This window comes from Culicoides brevitarsis, chromosome 1 (assembly GCF_036172545.1).
Source record: "Culicoides brevitarsis isolate CSIRO-B50_1 chromosome 1, AGI_CSIRO_Cbre_v1, whole genome shotgun sequence".
Classification (NCBI taxonomy): Eukaryota; Metazoa; Arthropoda; class Insecta; order Diptera; family Ceratopogonidae; genus Culicoides; species Culicoides brevitarsis.
The window spans coordinates 37172557-37194672 of record NC_087085.1 but is presented as its reverse complement, the minus strand read 5'-3'; the positions used below and the strand labels follow the sequence as shown (position 1 = coordinate 37194672).

Genomic DNA, 22116 nt, shown 5'->3' with positions numbered 1-22116 from the left:
GAAATTTCGATGAATTATTAAAAAAAATTATTTAAATTAATTTTTTAATAAAAAATTTTTAATTTTTATATAAAAAATCTTAAATTTTAATGTTAAAAAAATTAAAATTTGTATATTGCACACGCTAATTCAGTTTTAGTTCTGAAATTTTGACCTCCATCGACTGAAGGTGTTATTTTGCGACGACAAAAGTGACTTTTTCGACGCATTTTCTTCCGAACTTTTCGTTTCCAGCAACTTTTTGAGCATTTTCTGCATTTAATTCAGTGAAAACCGGGCAAAAATGTCACAATTAACGCGTAATTTGACGAAATCTTTCAATTTGTATCAGAGGTGCGTAGTTTAAAAATAGCTTTTTAGGTAATTTCTTATCATTTTTCTCTAGTTTCAGGGCATTTTCGACGTCTAGCGTGTGCCAGGCGAGGGACCAAGGATGGCTGAACAATTTATTTGTGCGAAAAATCGAGCCGACAAAGGAAAGTCACTCGAGCAAGTTGTCCGACAAAGAAATCATTTATGAATTGCATACGCATAACGTACGTTCCGACTCTATGGACAAATATTTGGCGAATTAGTGAGTTTTTTTTCGGATTGGAATACTTTTATTTATTTATAGACATAACAAAACAATTACGTAAAATCGAAATTCCGTCATTTCTCGTTGTTTTTTTTTTAGTAAACAAACTGTGGATTTTGTGAGATCGCAAGAAGCAACGGCAAATTGTGAGTTGGTTGGTTCGTGGTCCGTGACGGTTGGCGACTTGGATCAATGTGTGCATCTGTACAAGTACACGGGAGGCTTTGAGCGCGTCGATAATTTCCATAATAATGTGTGGACACATCCGGATTACAAGAAATTGGCGAAGGAACGTGGAAATATGTTGCGTGCGCGTCACTTGCAATATTTGTTGGCGTTCAGTTTTTGGCCGGAAATTACTCCGCGTGCCGGAAAAAATATTTATGAGATTCGTTCGTACAAGTTGCAACCGGGAACGAGTGAGTTTTTGACCATTTTCTTTCAAAAATATCAATTTTTTTCTTTTTTCATTATTTTTTTACTTTTTAAAAGAAATTTAAATTTTGAAAAAAAAAATTATTTATTCATTTTTTTTAATTTAAAAAAAATTAAAATATACCTAAATCATAAAAAAATTAATTTCTTAAATTTTTTTTAAAAATTAATTTTTTTCTTAAAAATTTATTTAATTTTAATTTTTTGAAATAAAATTCATAATTTTTGAAAATAATTTATTTCATTAAAGATTACTTTTAAAAAATCTAAAAATAATTTTTAAAAGTAAATTATTAAAAAATTTGTATTAATTTTCAATAAAAATTTTATTAATTTGTTCTTAATTTAGAATTAATTTCATTTAATTTCAATTTAGAATTATTTTTATTAAAATTTATCCTGAATTTTTTTCTAAATTTAAAATTTTCTTTAAAAAATTTTTATTCAAAAAAAAAATAAATAAATAAATTTTTTCTTCAAAAATATTTATTTAAAAAACTTATAAAAGAAAAATTAATATAAAAAAAAATTTTTTTTTAAACTTTTTTATTTTAAATTTTTGAAGTAAAATTTAAATTTAAAATTTTGAAAATAATTTATTTCATTAAAAAAAAAATGAAAAAATCTAAAAATAATTTTTAAAAGTGATTTATTAAAAAAATTGTTTTAATTTTCTTTAAAAAATTTATTAATTCGTTGCCAATGATTTATTTAAATCGAAGCTTTGTAAAAAAAAATATTTATTTTTTCTTTGAAAACTTTAGAAAAATTTAACTTGAAATATTCCTTCTTTAATTTTTTTATTTATGAATGTGTTTTAATTTTTTTAGAGATTTAATATTTTATTTAGAAATTTTTTTATATTTTTTAAAAAATATTTTTCTCTTAATAGAATTTAATTTAACTTTAATTTATAATTATTCTTAAAAAGTTTTATTCTGAAGTTTTCTCTTAATTTTAAAATTTATCTAAAATAATTTTTATTTAAAAAAAAATAAAAAGAAATTAGATAATTAATAAATTTTAAAATAACAAAAATTCTTAAAAAATGAATTTTTCAAAATTTTTAAAAATTTTCCTTTATTTTAGTGATCGAATGGAGCAACAACTGGGCTCGCGCCATCAAGCATCGCGCAGAAAATGACGGACCCTTCGCTGGATTCTTCTCCCAAATTGGTCGCTTGTACAACGTTCATCACATTTGGTGCTATCCAAGCTTACAAGCGCGCAAGGAAACTCGTGAATCCGCCTGGAAAATGCCCGGATGGGATGAATGCGTTGCCTATACTGTGCCATTGATCAACGACATGCACACAAGAATCTGCGTTCCCACAGAATTCTCACCAACTCAATAAATTTTGGGAAAAATCCCTTAAGTTGCCTGAAAAAAATTTCATAGACATTAAAAAATCAGGTAAAAACTGAAAAAATATTAATTAAGACATAAAAATTTGTAAATTAGTATAAAAATAGATCAACTAGTAACCAGTGATCAAAATTTTTGTATCATGAAATGATAGACTTGCCATTGAAAAAAAATTAAACTGAGCCAAAGAGTGCTTGATCTCACAATTTATGAGGTCTGAGATGAGGAAAGTGTCAAAATCAGCTGCATTTAAAAATTTATATTAAAAAATAAGGCTCGAATTTTGTTAAACATTTAATCAAAAGTCAAATAAAAATGTATTCATCATGAAAATAATGAGAAAAAAAAATTATGAAATTTAGTAAGAGTGGAAAATTTATAGGAATTAATGGCAATAAAAAAATAAATATTTTACCAAGTGACTGTAAAATTGTGTTTTTTTTTAATTTAAGAATAAATTTTAATATAATCTGTAAAATATTTTTAGTTTAAAAACTTAAAGATATTGAATTAGCGAAGGCGATTTTCAAATTTCAATTTTTTCCTCGCGGTAAGAAATTCAAAATTTTTAAGATTTTCAGTTTTTTAAAAGAATTTTTCACGAAATGCGGTAAGAAAATAATTTTCAAAAAAATTTCAGTTCATAACCAGATTTTTTGATGAAATGCGGTAAGAAAATAATTTTTTGAAAAAAATTCAATTCATAACCAGATTTTTTGATGAAATGCGGTAAGAAAATAATTTTTTAAAAAAATTTCAATTCATAACCAGATTTTTTGATGAAATGCGGTAAGAAAATAATTTTTTAAAAAAATTTCAATTCATAACCAGATTTTTCGATGAAATGCGGTAAGAAAAAAAATTGAAAATTTTTCAATCTTTCGAAAGAAAAAAAATTATTTTAAAAATTGCTTCATTATAAAACTCAATTAACAAAACAAAAATGTCTAGACGCACGTTTTCCTTCTGCACGAACGAATAAAATTTACCTTTAAATATATATCAAAACCGTAAAAAACAACCAAACTGACCTATACGACACGAAAACCGACGACGAAGACCTACCTTATCTACGCCTTATTTGCTCATCAAATGGCATTTTAAATGAACTTCGTACTCACAATGAATTATAAATTAAAACGAAACTTTGTCGTACGCCACTCGGATGGAGACGCCTCGTTGCTCATCTACATCGTTCGTAGTCAAATGAAGCGTAAACAGAGATTTTCCGAGAATCCATAACAACTTTTAATTGTCGTACATGTCGGAAAAGTGTGCGAAGCTCATTTTGCACTTTAATGAACTCATTTATTAAACGACGACGCACCATGGGAATTTCGCAGAAAAATATCCTGCTGCGAAAAATGCTCGTGGAAGGCGTCGTTTTGTCCATTTTTTCGCTTCGAAATGACCTAGAATTCGTTCGGGCAGTTGCGGCGAGTGTTTGGCCTAGAAAATCCATCTTGTAAACAACATTCCTCAGGGTGAAATATTGTAACGGACCATCTTCTTATCGTTCCCTCTCGCAGGCATTTGGGAGACGAACGACGATACGAAGTCGCACGAAAACAACTGTTTGAACGTAGCAGCAAGGAGTTAACTATCAAATCAGCTGTCCATAGGTCTCGTACAGCATACGTACATATACGCTGTAGTAGTAGAGTAAAATCGACGAAAAAAAAATTTTGTTGGAAAATCTCGTAGAAAAAACACACACAAGGACGAGAAAAACCAAAATAATAACATTTTACGATTCCCAACATTTTATTTAGAGAGTGTGTCGAACGTAGTAAACATCTGCGCACAACTTCCAATTTTCCGTACGACAGTATCATACGCACACAGACATACACGCACGTACGGGGAGAGAAACAAACCGACCGCTTTTCCTCGCAGTATCGATTTTTTTCACTTCACTCTGCGACTTAACATTGAACTGCGAGGACGAATCAAAAAATACAAAAAAAAAAGTTTATTTTTTTTCTCACATATTTTTACCTTCAGTAGGATTTCTGTGATCAGTAGTGCAGAAAAACGGAAGAAATTCCCAAAGAAATGCCGAGAAACAGACAAAATTAGGCACAAACTGTCGGAAAAGCACAAAAAGAGGAAAATTACTGCGTTAACTCGAGTGAAAATACGAAAAATTTGCATACACAAAAAAAAAATCTGAAAACATATTGAGCGTGAAATATTCTGTGTACAAACAAAAAAAAATTCTAAGGCTTTGAGCCTTGTACAAAAAAAAAATTAATAGTGAAAAATTTTTTAAAATATTTTTGTGACCTGAAGTGCAGTGAACGGCCTCAAAATTGAGTCGAATATTTTTCAAAAGTTAAATATGATGTCAGTATCGGCAGGTGCGTAAATTCAATTTTTTTTCGTAAAAATTAAAAAAAAAAGTTCCATATTGCAACGAAAAATATCATAAATTTAATTCGAAACAATACAACACCCTTTTTTCCTTCACTGCTGGCTTACACCGTCGTCGTCGTAGTTGTTGTTGCTTCTCATCATGTACTCTACTCACGCACCCGTAGAGACGACACAAATTTATTTATTATCACCATGAAAAGTGCACGACGACGCCGCCAATGATGATGGCACAGATGGAAAATGATACACGAATGAAACTACAAAAAAAAAAATTTCGTACGAAACTTCGATAATAAATAAATAAAGTAGTGGAAAAAATATGTGTGAGACACATATGGGAACGTTATCGTTAATATAATATGACACTAAATGTACGGAGTGTTTTGGTGATATTTTTTTTATAATTTTTAATTTATTTTTTTTTTAATTTATTAATTAATTTTTATTTTTTTTATAATTTTAATTTATTTTTTAATTTAATTTTAATTTTTATTTTTTTATAATTTTAAATAAAAAAAAATAATTTTGGAAAATTTTAAAAAAATTTAATTAAATAATTTTTATATTTTATTTATAATTTAAAAAAAAATAAATTTAACTCTAAATTTTATTAAAAGTTTCATATTATTTTAGAAAACACAATGGAATAATATGGAACATTTTTCAAAAATTTTTGAGTAATTTATTATTTTTATTATTTTATTTTTTTTTAATTTTTTTTTTTTTTAAAAAATTTTTGAATACCTATTTTTTTAAATTAAATTAAATTAATTAATTAAATTATTATTTTTTTTACCAAAAATATTAATAAAATTTAATAGGGGAAAACGGGGTAAAATCGCACATGGGGCACCTTCGAACACCCCTATTATCTCCATATTCCGGATCGAAAATTTTAAAAATGTCAAAATTAAAGCCAATTAAATAAAACAAATTTTTTTCTCGAAATTGATGTTTGTAAATTTTCGACTTTTCACTAATTTGGCCCGGAAAAATATATTAAAAAAAAATAATTTTGGAAATCTAAGTATTTTATTAGGAAAGTTTTAAATTATTTTAGAAAACACAATTCATACAATTTTGCGAATAAATTTTTCATACAAAATTTTTTTTTCAATTGGCTGTAGCTTGAAGTCCGTTTGAAGTAAAAAAAAGTTTTAAAAAAAGTTTTTTGTGTTTTCATATTTTTTGATTTTTTTGTTCTTTGTGAATTTAGAGCCATTTTAAGTGATGTTCGAAACTACCCCGTAAAAATTTTTTGCCCCGTGTGACTTTTTTTGGAAAATCGTCTATATTTTTTGAAACAGTAAATTAAAGTTAATTAAAAATTATTAAATTTTTTTTATCTTCAAAAATATTAATAAAATTTAATAAATGTTCAAAATAAATACAGAGAAAATATAAAATTTTAATTAATCAAAAAATTTTTTGATTGCTTAGTTCATTTAAAAAATATTCTAAAAATTTTAAGAAAATTAAAAAAAAGATTGATCAAACGCATTTTTGAATATTTTTATCAAATAAAGTTTGAAAAATTATAAAAAATTTGAAAAATTTTAAAAATTTCTAACATTTAAATATTTATTATAAATAATTTATATTTAAGAAATTTTTTTTAAAAAATTTAACAAAAGAATAAATTTTTAAAAAATAAGAGCAAGACAAAATTCTTATTTAAAAAATACAAAAAATTGTGAAAAAAATTAAGTGAACACACAGTAGGTACAGTACAGCGTGAAAAAGAACATGAAAAGTTATTTCTTACACGTTGTTAAATTCAATATCTGATGTAGAGAGCAAAAAAAAAGATGTTGACGAGTAAATGTTGTTGTACTTTTTATTATTATTATATTATATTAGGAAAATATGCAACAGTTTTCCTTCATGTTTTTCCCTATTTACTCATGTGACTCACATTCCGGTACAGACTGAACCTACTTAGAAGGATTAAATTTTTCAGTAAATTGAAAAGGAAAAAAACCGTAATATTGGAATTTTTGTTGCAATATTTCTCTTTCTCCTTGCTTTTATCACTACAAAAACTGAGAAAAAAAAATATAAAAAATGTGTCTCTTGAATGATTTATGAGAAATGACTTGTGCATATCTATCTCGGTATCTGGCAAGTTTGTGGAGAAAATAATAAAAGAAAAACAGATAAAAAAATTGTTGCAAGAGAGAAGAGGTATTGTGAGTTTCAAGGTTGTTCGATGATGAATTTTTTTATTCAGATTTTTTTCTTATGTGATGAGAGGAAATTTTTGATTCAATATGGGAAAACTTTATTTATCTAAGAGATTTTTAGTTGAGTGGCATGTGATGAAAAAATTAATAAAAGTTGAAAAATTAAAGTTTTTAATTAATTTTTTTTTGCTTTTTTGAAGAACATTTAAATTAAAATATTTAAAAAAAATAAAATTAATATTGAAATATAAGAAAAAAATAAAACTCTTTAAATTAAATTTAATAATTATTTCAATAGTATTTAAATATTTCATTACATTTTTATTTAAATATTTTATTAAATATTTTTTTAAATATATAAATAAATTTACCCGCCAAATAACGTATTGAGACATAGATTGAGGAGTATAAAAATGATAAATTACTCTGTTAAGGAAAACATAACCTCAAAATTGCAAATCGTATGATTTTAAGTATAACCTCAAACTTTTAACGTTTTTTAAAAATAAAATTCTTTAAAATAAATAAGAAAAAAAATAAATATTTAAAATTATATTTGAAATAATAAAATATAAAAATTAAAAAAAAATTTTTTTTGAACCATTTAAATTTTAAATTAAATTTACATTTTATTATATTTTATCAAATTATTTATTTTATCATTTTATGATATTTTTATTTTTTTTTTTTTGAGAAATTGATCTTTGAAAATTGATTTAAATTTTTTTTACTTGTCAAAAAATCTTTCAATAAAAAAATGTAATAAATCGTACATTTTAACCATTTTTTCTGACAACAATGTCAACAACTCCTGATTCAATAAAGTGATAAAAAACTCATAAATATTACGAAACAGAAAAACAGAATTAAATTTTCTGTCACACAAGTGGTTGTTGATACAAGTTCTTTCTGTTTGACAATGTTCAACAAACCAAATTTTAAACATTTCGTGTTTCATACGAATTCCATTAAACCAAAACACAGAAAACAATTCTCATTTCGCCTTCACCTTCTTTCTACCTCCTTCTTCATCACAGGCAACACGCAACACCCCGCAAAACCATAGACAAGCAAATTTTGTCCAATTTAACTTAATTTGCTGTGTTCTCGAATAAATTTCTCTAGTTTCGACGAATTTTATGAAATTTCTTTTTTTTTCGTCTTCGATGAAAAAAATTTCGCAAATTATCTCATTCCCCGTCGTTTTATTGCCCATTTTTCGTCTACTTTTCCTCCTAAAAATGATAATCGACGCATTTTTTTCAAGGTTCAAGGTCAACTTAACGAATGTACGCGATCATATGGAAATTTTTGTTTATTTATCCGGCAAAGTATCGAAATCCAACTGCGCTGCGTGCAAATTGAAATGTTTCATCCTATCAATCATATACTTTTTATGATGATTGTTATTATTGGAGCAGATGCGAATATATTTTTTGGTTACATCATGTGTGCATAAATTCGCGTGAAGGATGTGGGAGCAAATATCCGCGAGGCAAACATTAAATGTTATTTTGGTGAGATTTTTCAAAAAAAAAAATATGCGCGATGGAGACGTCTGGTTTTTTACTTTTTAAAATTTTCATCTGGAAACGAGACAAAAAGGAATCCTGACGCTAATTGAAAGATTTTATTAGAGCCAACGAACAAATAAACCATAAATTAAATTAAATCCTTATTGAATTACATCAATTTATAACAATTTTCCTTTTTTTTTGTTCGTTCAGTGTTTACTTTTTTACGACGAAATGAGAATTTACATTCAATTAATTGCGACTTGCTGCGAAATCTCAGCACAGCTGGAGCAAATTTCTTCTTTTTTTTTTTGTCTCAAGAAAAATCTTCGGAGAACACAAAAATGCGTGAAAAGAAGAAAGCGTGATAATTACCTTTCCTAATACTTAATGGTAAGCACTATCACCTGTCAACTCATAAAATATTTTCCTTTTAAAAAAAAAGTTTTTTTTTTCGACGCGACGCACTCAACCGAAAGTTTGACAAGAAGGAGCATGAGTGCGTGAAAGAGTACAGAACAATACAAAAGAAGACGAGAAATGACAAAAAAAATTTTTTTTGGGAAATGTTTCAATCTAGATATTTTTTTTCTTTGCTCTGACGTCATTCGAAAGATCGTTAAACTTTTTTTTATGAAGAGATTTTGTGAAAGGGATTCTTTCGCTCTTTTCATTTTCTTTACTTCCAGTGCAATATTAAAAATATTTTGGGAAATAAATAAGTTTTAATGGTTTCTTGTCTTTCGATGAGATTAACACGGATTGAATTTAAAGCCCTGTCTATACTAAAAGGTTTTAACTACGTAGTTAACGATAACTACGATAGTTAACTAAGTGCCGTCTAAATTAGAAATTTTGATCAGCTGATCAGTTATGGCTGTCAAATATCTCAAAAAAGATGTCAGATTCAAAAATTTTAACGGATATCAGGCTTGTATGATTTAAATCAAAGATTTGCAAATCAATCAAAAATTTTTCAAAACTGAAATTTTTTTGATTTGAAAATTGATTTAAATTATATTTAATTTAAATCAAATCAAAAAATTTCAGTTTTGAAAATTTTTTAAAAGTTAAATTGATTTGATTTGAATTAATTTTGATTTAAATCAATTTTCAAATCAAATCGAAAAAAAAATTCAGTTTTGAAAAATTTTTGATTGATTTGCAAATTAAATCAAAATTTAAATCATTAGTAATTTGTTTCTTTTTTTTTAAATTGATTCAATGTTAGTTCACTAATATCACAGGTTTTTGATAATTCGTTGTATAATGCTGATCCCTTGTAAAATACTGAGTTGGTTAGCAGGTTACTTGATGGTCTTAGTTGATTGTTTCTTCTCAAAAGGTAAGGCTGAACATCTCCAACATGTGATATGTTTACTCTTAGGTAATCGGGCAAGGGACCTTTTATACATTTATAAGTAAGGACAAGCACATTAAAGTTTATTCAGTTATTTCAGTTTGTTTCAACATATCACAGATTCTAGTATACCGATTTGATTCAGTCAGTGATCTTAAAGCTTGGTTTTGCAATTTTTGTAATTCATTCAAATGAGTCTCGTTGTTCAATATCAAAATTGAGCTACAATAGTCTATGCACAACCCAACCATAGATTTATATAGCATCAGTCAGCAAAATGATGGCTATTTGCGGGACCAAACTCTGTTCAAGTTAAATTCCATTCGCAGGTAGAATGTGATACGGTCAAAGAGAGCTCTTCTGAAACTATTCGAATGCATTCCTGGAAAACAATGATCGATATTTGAGTAAAATTCAAGTTCAAAATTTAATATAGTTACCAAGAGTCAAAGTGTTGATACTCCTGTAAAGGCTTGCAGAGCGTTATGGTAAATTCATCTTATGAAAAATTTTTCAAGTTCTCTTGCCCGATTACCTAAGAGTAAACATATCACATGTAGGAGACGTTCAAATAGCTTATTGTCTCTCGTTTATTGTAAGGATTTGAGTTGATGATAAGAGTTGATTTGATTGTTAAATTAGCACAATGGATTTGACAAGATCACTTCAGTATTTGATTTTGAAAGAAGCGATCGTGTGACAAGATCAGATACATGAAAAAATATAAAAAAAAATCAGTACTTACCTAAGCTCCCATAATGATTTCATACGAAGGTATAAAAAAACGACATCCCATGAAAAATTTATCCTTTTTTAATGAATAAAAGAACAAATAATAGACGTCATGTGAATAATTCGCGTCGATGGTTGAATAAATGTTATTTTAATAGAATTTTTCTCCATGTCACTCACTGTCGCACGCCTTTAAAGAACCTTGATTACCTTAACCTCAAAAAAATTCTCGAATTTCGTGTTTCATTAACTTTTTAAATCTCCGTCTATTAAATCGTTTATCCTGCGACACCCACACTCATTATGATGGAAAAACGATTCCGATAAACGATATTTAATTTGGTGAAAAATTTTATCGCTTCACATTGTTTTCTTCTTGTTGAATCAACAGAACGTTTCTCCTTCAAATAAATTTTATATCGAAAAATGTACATTTTAATGAGATTTTCAAGATTTTCTTTTTGCAAATATTTGCTCTTCGGATGTTTGCTTCGATTCAATCCTTTTTTGTCGTTCGATTAGGAGATAATGGAGACGCCTGGTTGTTAAAATGATGAAATTGAGACGTGATTAAAAGTTTTCAAGATGTTTTTGGCACGTTCCGCATTTTATGAAGTCAAGAATCGTTTTACGACTGAATGAACAAAGAAAATAAATAAAAAGTGATTTCCACGAGATTTCCAAGGAACTTACTTTGTAGGCGTAATTTTATTTGCCTTTGCACTCGGTCTTGTACTTTTCATTCATAAATAATACAAACGAAGAAAAAAAAGACTTCGCATCGTAATTCCTGCGAAACCACACTCGCCCACGCAATTTCCTTTGATTCACGTGTTTGCCAGCAGTTTTCTTTCATGTTTTCGTTTCACACAAAAAAAATAATTTTTTTTTCGCATTTTCAGATACTGACAACAAGGACAAACTCATTGCCAATGTCAAGAAAGAGGTGAAACAGTTGATGGAGGAAGCGGTAACGAAAAAGTACGTTCACGAGGAATCGGGTTCGGTGACGTCGTTGTGTGCCGCAGTTGAAGCATGTTTGAGTCACGGATTGAAACGACGAACGCTCGGGCTGTTCAAGACGAGTTCGACTACCGCGCTCCTCCATAAAATTGCCAAACATTGCCCGGAGGCGGATTTTATCAGTGTGAAGGTGTTGGAAATTGAGCACAATGATCCGAACAAGAGGAGTTCGTCGAGCAGCGAAAGTCTCACAAAGCCGCCAATTTTGAAGAAAAACAGCAGTACAGGAAGCGTTGGGAACAGCGATGCAACCAACGACGCCGACACCGAAGTAAGTTTTTTTAAAATTTACAAAAATATTTTCTTCTGAAAATATTAAAAAAAAAATTTTTATTTGATTTTAGTTGAAATTTAAAATAAAAAATTGTAAATGTCAATTTAAAAAAATAGCTGTTAAAATTTGGAAATCGCTTTTCGCAAATTCAAACCAATAAAGACTATAATTTTTTCAAATATCACAAATCTAGTCGAATGCAAATAATAAAGTTTCAAATTTTAATCAATATATGTAAATGTCAATTTGAAAAATTTACCGTTATAAAGTTTTAATTTTTTTTTTGAAAATTGAACATAATTTTTTGAAAAATTCAAAATTTGTTTCGAAAACTTCAAATTTTTATAATAATTTGCATTAAAATTATAAAAATTTAAATAAAAAATCCGTAAATGACAGTTCAAAAAATTTTCGGTTAAAAATTTGAAAATCGCTTTTTGGCTAATTCAAACAAAAATTAAATTTGAATTTCTTACCTTAGCTCCGTAGTTTAATTTTTTAAAAATTTTGTTAATTTTTGAATAAAATTTTATACTTTGATGAAAAAAATTACTCAAAAATTTCCTTTTTCTTTCACAGATTCCTCTGGATCCGCTTGGCTCTTTTCGAGAAACGCCTTTCCCGCATAATTGATCACTTGGTTTCAAATGCCCTTCAATACTACGACAACAATGCTCTCGTTGCGGATTCGGATTGTGGCTCCATTTTGAGTTCGTTGCTCGTTGGTCCGTGCGCTTTGGATTTTACGCGCGCCAAGACTCCCGATCACTTTTGGACTGATCCGCCAGCTGATGAATTGGTAAAAATTTAAACTAAATTTTTGTTTTGAAAAAAAAAGAGAAATTTAATAAAAATTTTTGTTTTTAGATTCAACGAAGCAGAATTGGATCGAATCATCCTACAACATCCGCACGCCCAATGCTGAATTACAAACGTAGTTTACACACGAGTTCCGATGATAGCAGCATGAGTTCGTTCAAAGTTGGGTCGCCCGCATCAGCTGCCATCAGTTATGTCGAGTCTTTGCATCAGAATGCGCGTGCTACGTTGTTGTACGGGAAAAATAATGTGCTTGTGTTGCCGGTAAGTGTTTTGTTGCTCTCTGGAGAGGAATTAAATTGTTATTTTATTATTTTTTTAATTTTAAATCCAATTTTATCTTTTTTAAATAATTTATTTTTTTTTTGCACAAGAAATCCTTAATTATTCGTAAATTTTGTTATTTCTCACTAAAAAAATACAATTTTTTTAAAATTTTTTTAAAAAGAAAAACATATTTAATTTTTTTATTTAATTAAAAATAATAATCCAAAGCTCATAAAAAAAATATCAAATTTATTTTAAAATTTTTCAAAGATTTTTTTATTTAATTTTTCAATTAATTTATTTTTTTTTTTTTTTAATTAAAAAAATCAAATGCAAATAAAATTAGAAAAATCAATTTAAATAAATTAAAATTTTATAAATTAATTAATTTTTTTCAAATTTTCCAATCAATTTTCTAATTTAATTTTTAAATAATTTATTTTTTTTTTTAATTAAATTTATAATAAATTAGAAAAAAAAAAATTAATAATATTTTTAAATTTTTAAAATTTTTATTAATAATTAAATTAATTTTTTTATTATTAATTTTTTATTTTTTATTAAAAAAATAATATTTAAAAATTATTTAAATATTTTATTTTTTTTTTTTAGAAAGACGTCGATGAACCAATGCCGGGTTACCTGAGCTTGCATCAAAATGCCCAATCGCTGATCATCAAATGGACCCCGAATCAGCTAATGAACGGTTTCAGTGAGTCCGAAAATGTCGCAGACAAATCCTCGTACTGGACATATGCACTCAACATAAATGTCGATGAAATTGTATACGTACATTGCCATCAAGCGCGTGGCACAGATACGGGCGGAACGATAATCTTAGGTACATAAATCCTTTTTTTTTCTTTGTCAACAAACAACTTTTCTAACAAAATTTTATTATTTTTTTTTTTTTTTGGCAGTTGGTCAAGATGGCGTTCAACGCCCACCAATTCACTTTCCCGAAGGCGGGCACATGGCGCAATTTTTGGGATGTCTCGAAACGGGTCTTTTGCCGCATGGGCAACTCGATCCGCCGCTCTGGACTCAACGAGGCATCGGGAGAATTTTTCCGTGGCCCATGAAGTCGCGTCGTCGACCCTTGCCGTCCCTCATGGAGGCAAATAACGACGAGATGCCCATCGATTATGTGTTCCGGGTGATCAACAAGGCGACAACTGACGAACTTTGCACGAATTTGGAGTCGATACAGTCGGAATCGTATCACGATAAGTTGCTGCATTTGTTGGTGAAGACACATTCCATCTTCGAAATGGGACGAACGAGTCCGAGATCGAGACCGCAATTGAGTAGCTCGTCGACTAATGAAAGTAGCGATTATTCGAGCAAAAGCATGTCGTTGGATATGAATTCACTTGATTCGCCAAATGTGAGTATTGAGTGTTTTTTTGATTTGATTTTTGAGGAATTTTAAAGAAAAAAATAATAGAAGAAAAATTTAAAATGTGAAATAATAAATAAAATTTCAAAAAATAAGTATAAATATTTTAAAAAAAATAAAAATTAAATTAAAATATCAAAAATAATTTCAAAAAATATTAAAATAAAAATTTTTTTAAAATTAAACTACTTCATTAAATAAAAATATAATTTTTTTTTTCAAAAAGTAAAAAAAAAAATAAAAAAAATCTGGAAAAATGATGAAAAAATTGAAAGTTTAAAAAACTAATAAATTAAATAATAGTGAATGCTAAACTAAATTAAAAAAAAAACATAAAACGTTTTGAAATTTTTTGTGAAATAATTAAATTTAGAGAAAATTAAATTTAAAAAAAATAAAAAAAAAATAAAGTGAAAATTAAAAAAAAAACTATGAAAGAAAAATGTTAAAAAAATAAAAAAGTGACAAAATGATGGAAAAAAATCGAAAAAGTAAATCAAATAATATTAAATAATAAATTAAATATTTGATTAAAAAAATAAAAAAAAAAATTAAAAATTCTTTTAAAATAATTAAATTTAGTGAAAAATTAATTAAAATATAAAATAAAAAAATGAAAAATAATATAAAGTGAGAATTAAAAAAAAAAGAAAAAAAGATTAAAAAATAAATCGAAAAAAAAAATTTGGAAAAATAAAAAATATAAAGAAAATATGAAAAATATTTCAACAAAAAAAATAGAATTTTATAAAATGAAAAAATTAAATAAAAAGTTAATTTTAATTTTTTAAATTAATTTAAAATTACATAAAAAAATCTTAAATCGTAAAAAAAAATTTCCTCATTTTTAAAATTTTAAATTTAAATTTTAATAATATTTTTTTTTTAGATAATTCCAACGAAACAACAACAAATCGAGAACAAAACCAAAAGCATCGAGCTCGTTTGCACCTCCATGAAGAAGCAAATAATGTCACGCGCCTTCTACGGTTGGCTCGCCTATTGTCGCCATCTCAAAACCGTTCGCACGCATTTGTGGGAGCTCGTGCATCGCGAAATCGCTTCCGAAATTGGCGCCGAAGAAGGCCTCACGAAAGAACGATGGCAAGAACTTCACGACGCGAACGGCGTCATAACCGACGATCAAGAATTCTATCGTCTCGTTTATCACGGAGGCGTTGCTGACACCATCCGCAAAGAGGTATGGCCTTACTTACTGGGTCACTACACGTTTGGCTTGACGCCCGACGAACGCATCGACCTCGATGAACGAACACGTCTCGACTACGAGACAAAAATGAGCGAATGGCTCGCGGTCGAAGCAATTGTGCGGCAACGCGACAAAGAAAAAACCGCACATGCTGTCGCCAAATTGAGCTCCTCCGGCGGAAGCGGCGACAAAAACACATCGAAAGGCGTCGATTTGGATGCCGATATCGACAACGATGTCTTCGAGGAAAACGGGTTTTCGGATTTGTCGGATCCGGAAGTGGATGACGACGAGTCGACGGAGAAAGATCGATCGTCGCGCAAAAATAGCAGCAAAAAGAATTCGGGACCATTCCCGCTTGTCGTCGAGGATAAAGCGGAAGATGTCACAAAATCGCCGCAATCGAATAGCAGTCGACACGTAACGAGTCCCGATTCGCCAAATACGTCGTCGTACGAAACAGTCGGCGAATTGCCGGATCTTTTGACTCCCGTGCAAGAACAAATCAAAGAACTGAAAGACTCGCATCAAGTAATTGTCACAGATGCATCGATCGATGTCGTTAGTACGTCACCCGAATTGAGAAATGGCGACGATGGCATGAATCACATGGATCCCATTGGCGAGGAATGTAACGCGACACAAACACTCGAACCTGAGCCAAAATCAACGTGTGTTTCGCCTGCCAGCTCTAATGGAGGAATTTACTCCGTAAGTCCTTAAAAAAATTTTAAATTAAAAAAAATTAAAAAAAAAATTTTTTTTTAGAGCGACTTACTTGAAAACTTTGGACTCAACTTGCATCGCATAGAAAAGGACGTTCAACGATGCGATCGAAATTATTGGTATTTTGCCAATGAAAATCTCGATAAACTTCGCAACATTATTTGCACGTAAGCCACATTCAATATTTTTCCATTTTTTCATAGAAATAAAAACCAAAAAAATTTCAGTTACGTATGGAAAAACTTGGATATCGGATATATGCAAGGCATGTGTGACTTGGCAGCACCATTACTTGTGATATTTGACGACGAGGCATTAAGTTACGGGTGTTTTTGTCGTTTTATGGAACGCATGATTGAAAATTTCCCCAACGGTTGTGCCATGGACATGCATTTCTCGAATATGCGGTAAGTTGGGTAACCACAAAAAGTGTTTTTGTGACATTTGACTCTCGAGTTTTTGTCACATTTTGAGGGAAAACTGAAAATTTAAGCAGAAATTGACATATTTAAATTTTTTAATTGGTTAAATTTTTTAAAATGTGCATTGGGATAAAATAATTAAAATGTATACTGGGTTTAAATTTTAAAATATGCATTGGGATGAAAATTAAAAATTTAATTTTACTGTAAAATCAAATGAAAATGTACTCTGGGTTAAAAAAATAAAAAAAATTTTGTCAGGGTGAAATTTTAATCGTTGCAAATTTTTAGAAGGGGTTCAAAAATGTGAAAATTTTAAATTTAATTTCAAAATGTGCTATGGGGCAAAAAGCATAAAATTTTCATTAATACAAATTTCATCGGAAATTGAAAATGTGCATTGGGTTCAATTATTTCAAGCCTAAATTTGAAAATTTATTAATTTGATTTTATGAAAAATTTCAAATGTGAATTGGGTCAAAAATAAAAAAAAATTGCATTAGGTCGAAAAAAAAACAGAATTTGCATTGGGACAAATATTTAAAAAAAAATTTAACTTTTAAATTTATTTTAAATAAACATTGAGGCTAAAATTATAAAATGGAATAAAATTTTAAAATTTTTTTTTAGAAAATTTTTAGAATATGCCTTGGGGTGAAACTTCAAAATGTGACTTGGGTCAAAAAATAAAAAAATTCATCTAAAATTGATAAAAATCATTACGATTTTCTTATTAAACTTTTTTTTTGTATTTTTTTCAGATCTCTCATCCAAATTCTCGACTCGGAGATGTACGAACTCATGCAGGCGCATGGCGACTACACACACTTTTACTTCTGCTACCGATGGTTTCTGCTAGACTTCAAACGAGAACTCGTGTACAATGACGTATTTGCCGTGTGGGAGACCATTTGGGCTGCCAAACACATTGCTTCAAGTCATTTTGTGCTATTTTTGGCGCTGGCACTTCTCGAAACATACAGGGACATAATTTTATCGAATGGCATGGACTTTACGGATATAATCAAGTTTTTTAATGGCAAGTCAATTTATTTATTTTTTTTTTCGAATTTTATTAAAATTTATTTAATTTCTTTTAGAAATGGCTGAACGGCATGACGCCCAAGCTGTACTGAAATTATCACGTAGCTTAGTTCATCAATTACAGACTATCATTGAGAATAAGTAAATTATGGATCTTCCACTCATACTTACACATATACAAAACACAAATACAAAAAAAAATATATAGATATTGTAATAAATAATGAAAATTGAAGAGAAAATTATATATTTTATGCGCAAAATTAACTTTTAACTGATGATGATTACGTATTTGAGGAGAACGCGTGCAATTGGATTGAAAGTTGTGTAGTTTTAACATATTTAAGACAAAACATTAATGAGACAAAAATCTATATTTGTAAAAAAATAAAATGGATACACACAGAAATAGTTGAAAAAGCTAAAAAATGCTAAAGAATTAAAAAAAAATATGTTGCAAAAATTAAAATGTGTTAAAAAAACAATAAATTTAAAAAAATGTATGAAGTTTTATAAATTAATTATCAAAATAATGATAAATAATACCTAAAACAAGAAATATTTTGTTACAAATTAAAAGATAAGTTTTTGTGTCTAACTGTTTCTCAAAGAAAAAAATATAATCTGGTTCCCGAATGTTAACTGTTATAATTCGCAAATTTATTGCGTTTCATTGCGTTTTTAATAAAAAAAAATAATTTTTCCTTTTATTCCACAGTTGGTATCCTTACCATTAGACAATATGGGAAATTTATTTAAAAACATTTAAAATCTCCATAAAATCCTTCTCTTCTGAAAAAAAATTTGTCGTTCCTAACAAACTTCCACACATTTGTAAAAAGCCCTAAATTACTAAAGACACAATAAATTGAACGTAATTTTGGGGCTGGAACCCAAAACAAAAAAAAATAATTTGTTCTAAGTTCTAAAAAATTGTTAAAAATTAACAAACAAATATAAGAAAAAATAAATTAATTAATTTAAGAAACTCTAAATAAATTATACGAAAAAAAAATTATATATGAATGTTATGTAGCTTCAAATCATATTTTATTCACTGTTATTCTAATTTACACATAAAATCTATTTAACAAAAAAAAAAATAGATTTAAAAAATCTCTATATGTACTGTTAGCCTTTCTATGCGAACATATTGTGTGTGTATCAAAAAAAAAAATATCAGAGACGAAAAATCAATCAAAATTTCCTGAATTTAATCCACCTATTTGAATATTTTTTTGGATCGAAATTTTCAACATTCATAAAAATTTTTATGGGTCAAATGTGTTAAAATTTAATACAAACTTATTAATTTTTTTTGTAAGGCGACTAAAATTAATTAATTTAATTTAAAAAAAATAATTTTATTTTTTTTTTTTGTATTTACTGCTGCTGAGATTTTTCCTCTTTCAAGTTTTCAATAAATTTGTACGAAAAACTAATTATTTTTTTAAAAATTAATTAATTAATTAAAAAAAAATAAAATTTAATTTATTTTATTTAAATGTAAATTAAATTAATTTAATAATTAATTAAATTCAATTAATTCAATTATTTTTTAAATTAAATGAAAATTTTTAATTTTATTTAATTTAAATTTAATATAATTTTAAAATAAATAATTAATTAATTAATTTTAATGAAATTTTAATACAAAAAAATAAAAACAAATTCCAGAGCTTTTGATCAATTTGTTGATTACATTTTTTTCAAATTTTGTAAAAAAATATTAATTAATTTTTTAATAATTTAATTTTAATAATTTTGATTTTAATAATTATTTTTTAAATATTAAAAAATTAAATTAAATTAAATTTTAACTTGTTTTTAAATTTTTATTTAAAAATTTTTATTAAAAAAAAATAAAATAAAAGAAAATAATAAAAAATTCTTAAGTTTCAATTAAAAATTAACACATTCAGACCCTTAACATGTAAGAACTTTATACTTCTAACAAAACATAGAAAACAAAGTCTGAATGCGCCTGCATTTTCTGCAAATACCTAAATTACATACATATACTAACCTGAAGAACATCTCTAAGACTTATAAACTTTATAGATTTTTTTTTACTTTTTTCTTCACCTAATTAAAGTAAAAAAAAAACAAATCCTGTATAAATATTAAAATATAAAAAAAAAACTTGAGGGAAAAATATAAAAAATTAAAATAAATAAAAATGAATTAAATGAATAAATAAAGAAAAGACATTGATACTGTATAAAAAAAACGGATGCATTTTTAAACTCAATTTAATTTTGTCACATTATTGTTGAATTCCATCTCCTCCTTTTTCTTTTTTGCAATTCCATTAACGACAACGTGGGTCGATGACTTGCTACCTTGTTGACCTTTTGTGAGGTATGCTTTTCTATAGAAATCGGCAAAAAGAAGGAACATGAACATTGTTTGAAAAACCGCGAAAATACACCATGGAATGGGAACACTGTGAAAACTCTTACTAAAAATTGGCCAACCAAAGTGAATTATTAAGATGGAAAATTGTACCTGAAAAAAAAATTTTTTTTATATTTAATTAATTTTTTCAAAAAAATTTTTACCATTTGTAATTCAGTCAAATGTTTTTTCCACCATAAAGATTGTTGTTGTTGCAAATCCGGCTTCTGGATCGTGAGGAAATAATAGCTGTACATAATTGTATGAACAAAGCTATTTATGATGACGAGTAACATGTAATGACTTCCAGCGAAAAATTTATTGTGAATGAATTCAACGACAATCATGATGCAATGATGGTACAAATGCAAAAAACTGATTTGATTCGATTTTTTTCGAAGAACAAAAAATACTGTATCGAACAAATCGCAGACTTTTGCCCAAAAATAAAGGTAACAAATGACTGCTAAGGCATATCTCGGTTCGCCATTTGGCGTGGCGAAATGATGAAGTCCGAAATAATCGAAATCCGGTTGCCAGTACGAGTAATAGAGACCACTTGTAGCAATAACGAAGCTAAAAATTACTTGAAACAAGTTGTAGGCGAGCAGGATACCACGCAGCTGATATGGTTTCCGTTGCGACATAAAATGCGGTCCTATTTTTCGAACGAATGATAAATAAAGAGTGAGAATCAGGAAAATATAAAGCGGCGATCGGAGCAGCAAGAAATCGCAATTTCGTGGATCTGTGGAAAAAAAACGTAATTTTTTAATTATTTAATTTAATTCAAAGTACTTTTTTTTATTTTAAGAAAAATAATTTATCTTAAATTTTTTAAATATTAGACATTTTTGAAAAGTTTTTTTTTTAAATAATTAAGAATTATTTTTTTTAATTAAAAAAATTAAAAGAAAAATTTTAGTGAATCAATCTGAAAAATTAAATTTAAAAATTTTAATTTATTTAATATGAAAATAAATTTAATTGACAATTTTTATTTTTTTTTAAATTAATTTTATAATTAACTTAATTTAATTTAATTTATTTAATTTAACTTAATAATTTTATATTTTTTAAATTTAAATTAATTTATTTATTTTTTTTTATTTATTTATTTTTATTGTTAAATTTATTTTTATTTGAACTAATTTATTTATTTAAGTAGGTATGGTCTATTTTATGTCAAAAAAATTTAATTAAAAAAATATAAATTTAAATATTTAATTTTTTTTATTTTATTATAATTAATTATTTGAAAAAAACATGAATTTTTATTATTTAATTTAATTTTATTTTTTCAAAGATTTTAGATTATTTAAGTTAATTGATCTACAAAAAAAAATTTAATTTAATTTACAATTAAATTTAAAAATAAATAAAAAAGCTGAAGATTTTATTAAAAAAATTATTTTATTATTTTAAAAATTAAAATTAAATTAAATAAATATTAAGAAAAATTTAAAAAAATATTTTATTTAATTTAAGTCTTTATTCTTCATTTTTTTTAAATTTCTTTAATTTTAATTATTTATTTTTTTTTTATTTTTATTTTTATTTCAAAATTTATTTAACAAAAAAAATTATTGATTTTTTAATTTTTCCACAAAATTCCAAAATATCAAATATAACGAAAAGATTAAAAACTTAAAACATTTATTCTAATTGTATCTCTTTAATTATATTTATTTACCTTTGTACTCCATGTATTGATGATAACCATCATAAAGTTTCCGTAATACCAAAAACATATTAAAATTTGAAAAAAAAACTTTTAATTACAAAAAATAAATTATTTAAAATTGAAGGACTTGTTAGTTGAAGCGTTTTACGAGAAATGCCAAAAAACGTTCATACACCAAAAAAAGCTTGAAAAAAAAGAAAATTATGCAAAAATTTATTCAAGTTGTCAAAGGTTATCAAACAAAAGTGGCGGATCCCATATGCGTACTTCAATCATTGTTCAACGAAGTAGCACGACGAAAAAAAAAG

General features: G+C 26.8%; 3 protein-coding genes across 4 annotated transcripts; 2 read left to right on the top strand and 1 right to left on the bottom strand.

The window, feature by feature from the left end:
- Positions 1–149: 149 nt before the first annotated feature.
- LOC134830952 (protein NipSnap) lies at positions 150–2800 on the top strand. 2 transcript variants are annotated; one of them, XM_063844581.1, is made up of 4 exons: positions 150–333; positions 392–574; positions 677–996; positions 2102–2800. In XM_063844581.1, exons 1-4 carry the CDS (start codon positions 284–286, stop codon positions 2365–2367), a joined length of 819 nt encoding a protein of 272 aa, XP_063700651.1. In that variant the 5' UTR covers positions 150–283; the 3' UTR covers positions 2368–2800. The 2 variants fall into 2 exon arrangements, with proteins under 2 accessions (XP_063700651.1, XP_063700643.1); XM_063844573.1 differs by having other exon boundaries at positions 386–574.
- A 1526-nt stretch (positions 2801–4326) lies between these two features.
- Positions 4327–17900, top strand: LOC134837993 (small G protein signaling modulator 2-like). Its single transcript, XM_063853416.1, is given in 12 exon segments — positions 4327–4738; positions 11446–11816; positions 11818–11837; positions 12420–12639; positions 12708–12923; positions 13539–13767; positions 13847–14313; positions 15215–16246; positions 16304–16428; positions 16489–16668; positions 17445–17722; positions 17784–17900. Coding segments are annotated over 12 exon segments (3246 nt in total). The 5' UTR covers positions 4327–4719; the 3' UTR covers positions 17873–17900.
- A 2074-nt stretch (positions 17901–19974) lies between these two features.
- LOC134837764 (very long chain fatty acid elongase 7-like) lies at positions 19975–21875 on the bottom strand. Its single transcript, XM_063853151.1, has 3 exons — positions 21818–21875; positions 20289–20872; positions 19975–20235 (listed from the first exon to the last, which is right to left on the bottom strand). The coding sequence occupies exons 1-3, from the start codon at positions 21873–21875 to the stop codon at positions 19975–19977; spliced, it is 903 nt and encodes a 300-aa protein (XP_063709221.1).
- Positions 21876–22116: the final 241 nt, after the last annotated feature.

Bases quoted from the DNA above. Each gene is read 5' to 3' on its own strand.
- LOC134830952 (XM_063844573.1), top strand. From the start codon at position 284: ATGTCACAATTAACGCGTAATTTGACGAAATCTTTCAATTTGTATCAG. The intron at 334-385 runs GTGCGTAGTTTA...ATTTTTCTCTAG, and splicing joins TCTTTCAATTTGTATCAGAG to TTTCAGGGCATTTTCGACGT. The intron at 575-676 runs GTGAGTTTTTTT...TTTTTTTTTTAG, and splicing joins GACAAATATTTGGCGAATTA to TAAACAAACTGTGGATTTTG.
- LOC134837764 (XM_063853151.1), bottom strand. From the start codon at position 21,875: ATGTTTTTGGTATTACGGAAACTTTATGATGGTTATCATCAATACATG. The intron at 20,873-21,817 runs GTAAATAAATAT...TTTTTTCCACAG, and splicing joins TCAATACATGGAGTACAAAG to ATCCACGAAATTGCGATTTC. The intron at 20,236-20,288 runs GTAAAAATTTTT...TTTTTTTTTCAG, and splicing joins ATTTGACTGAATTACAAATG to GTACAATTTTCCATCTTAAT.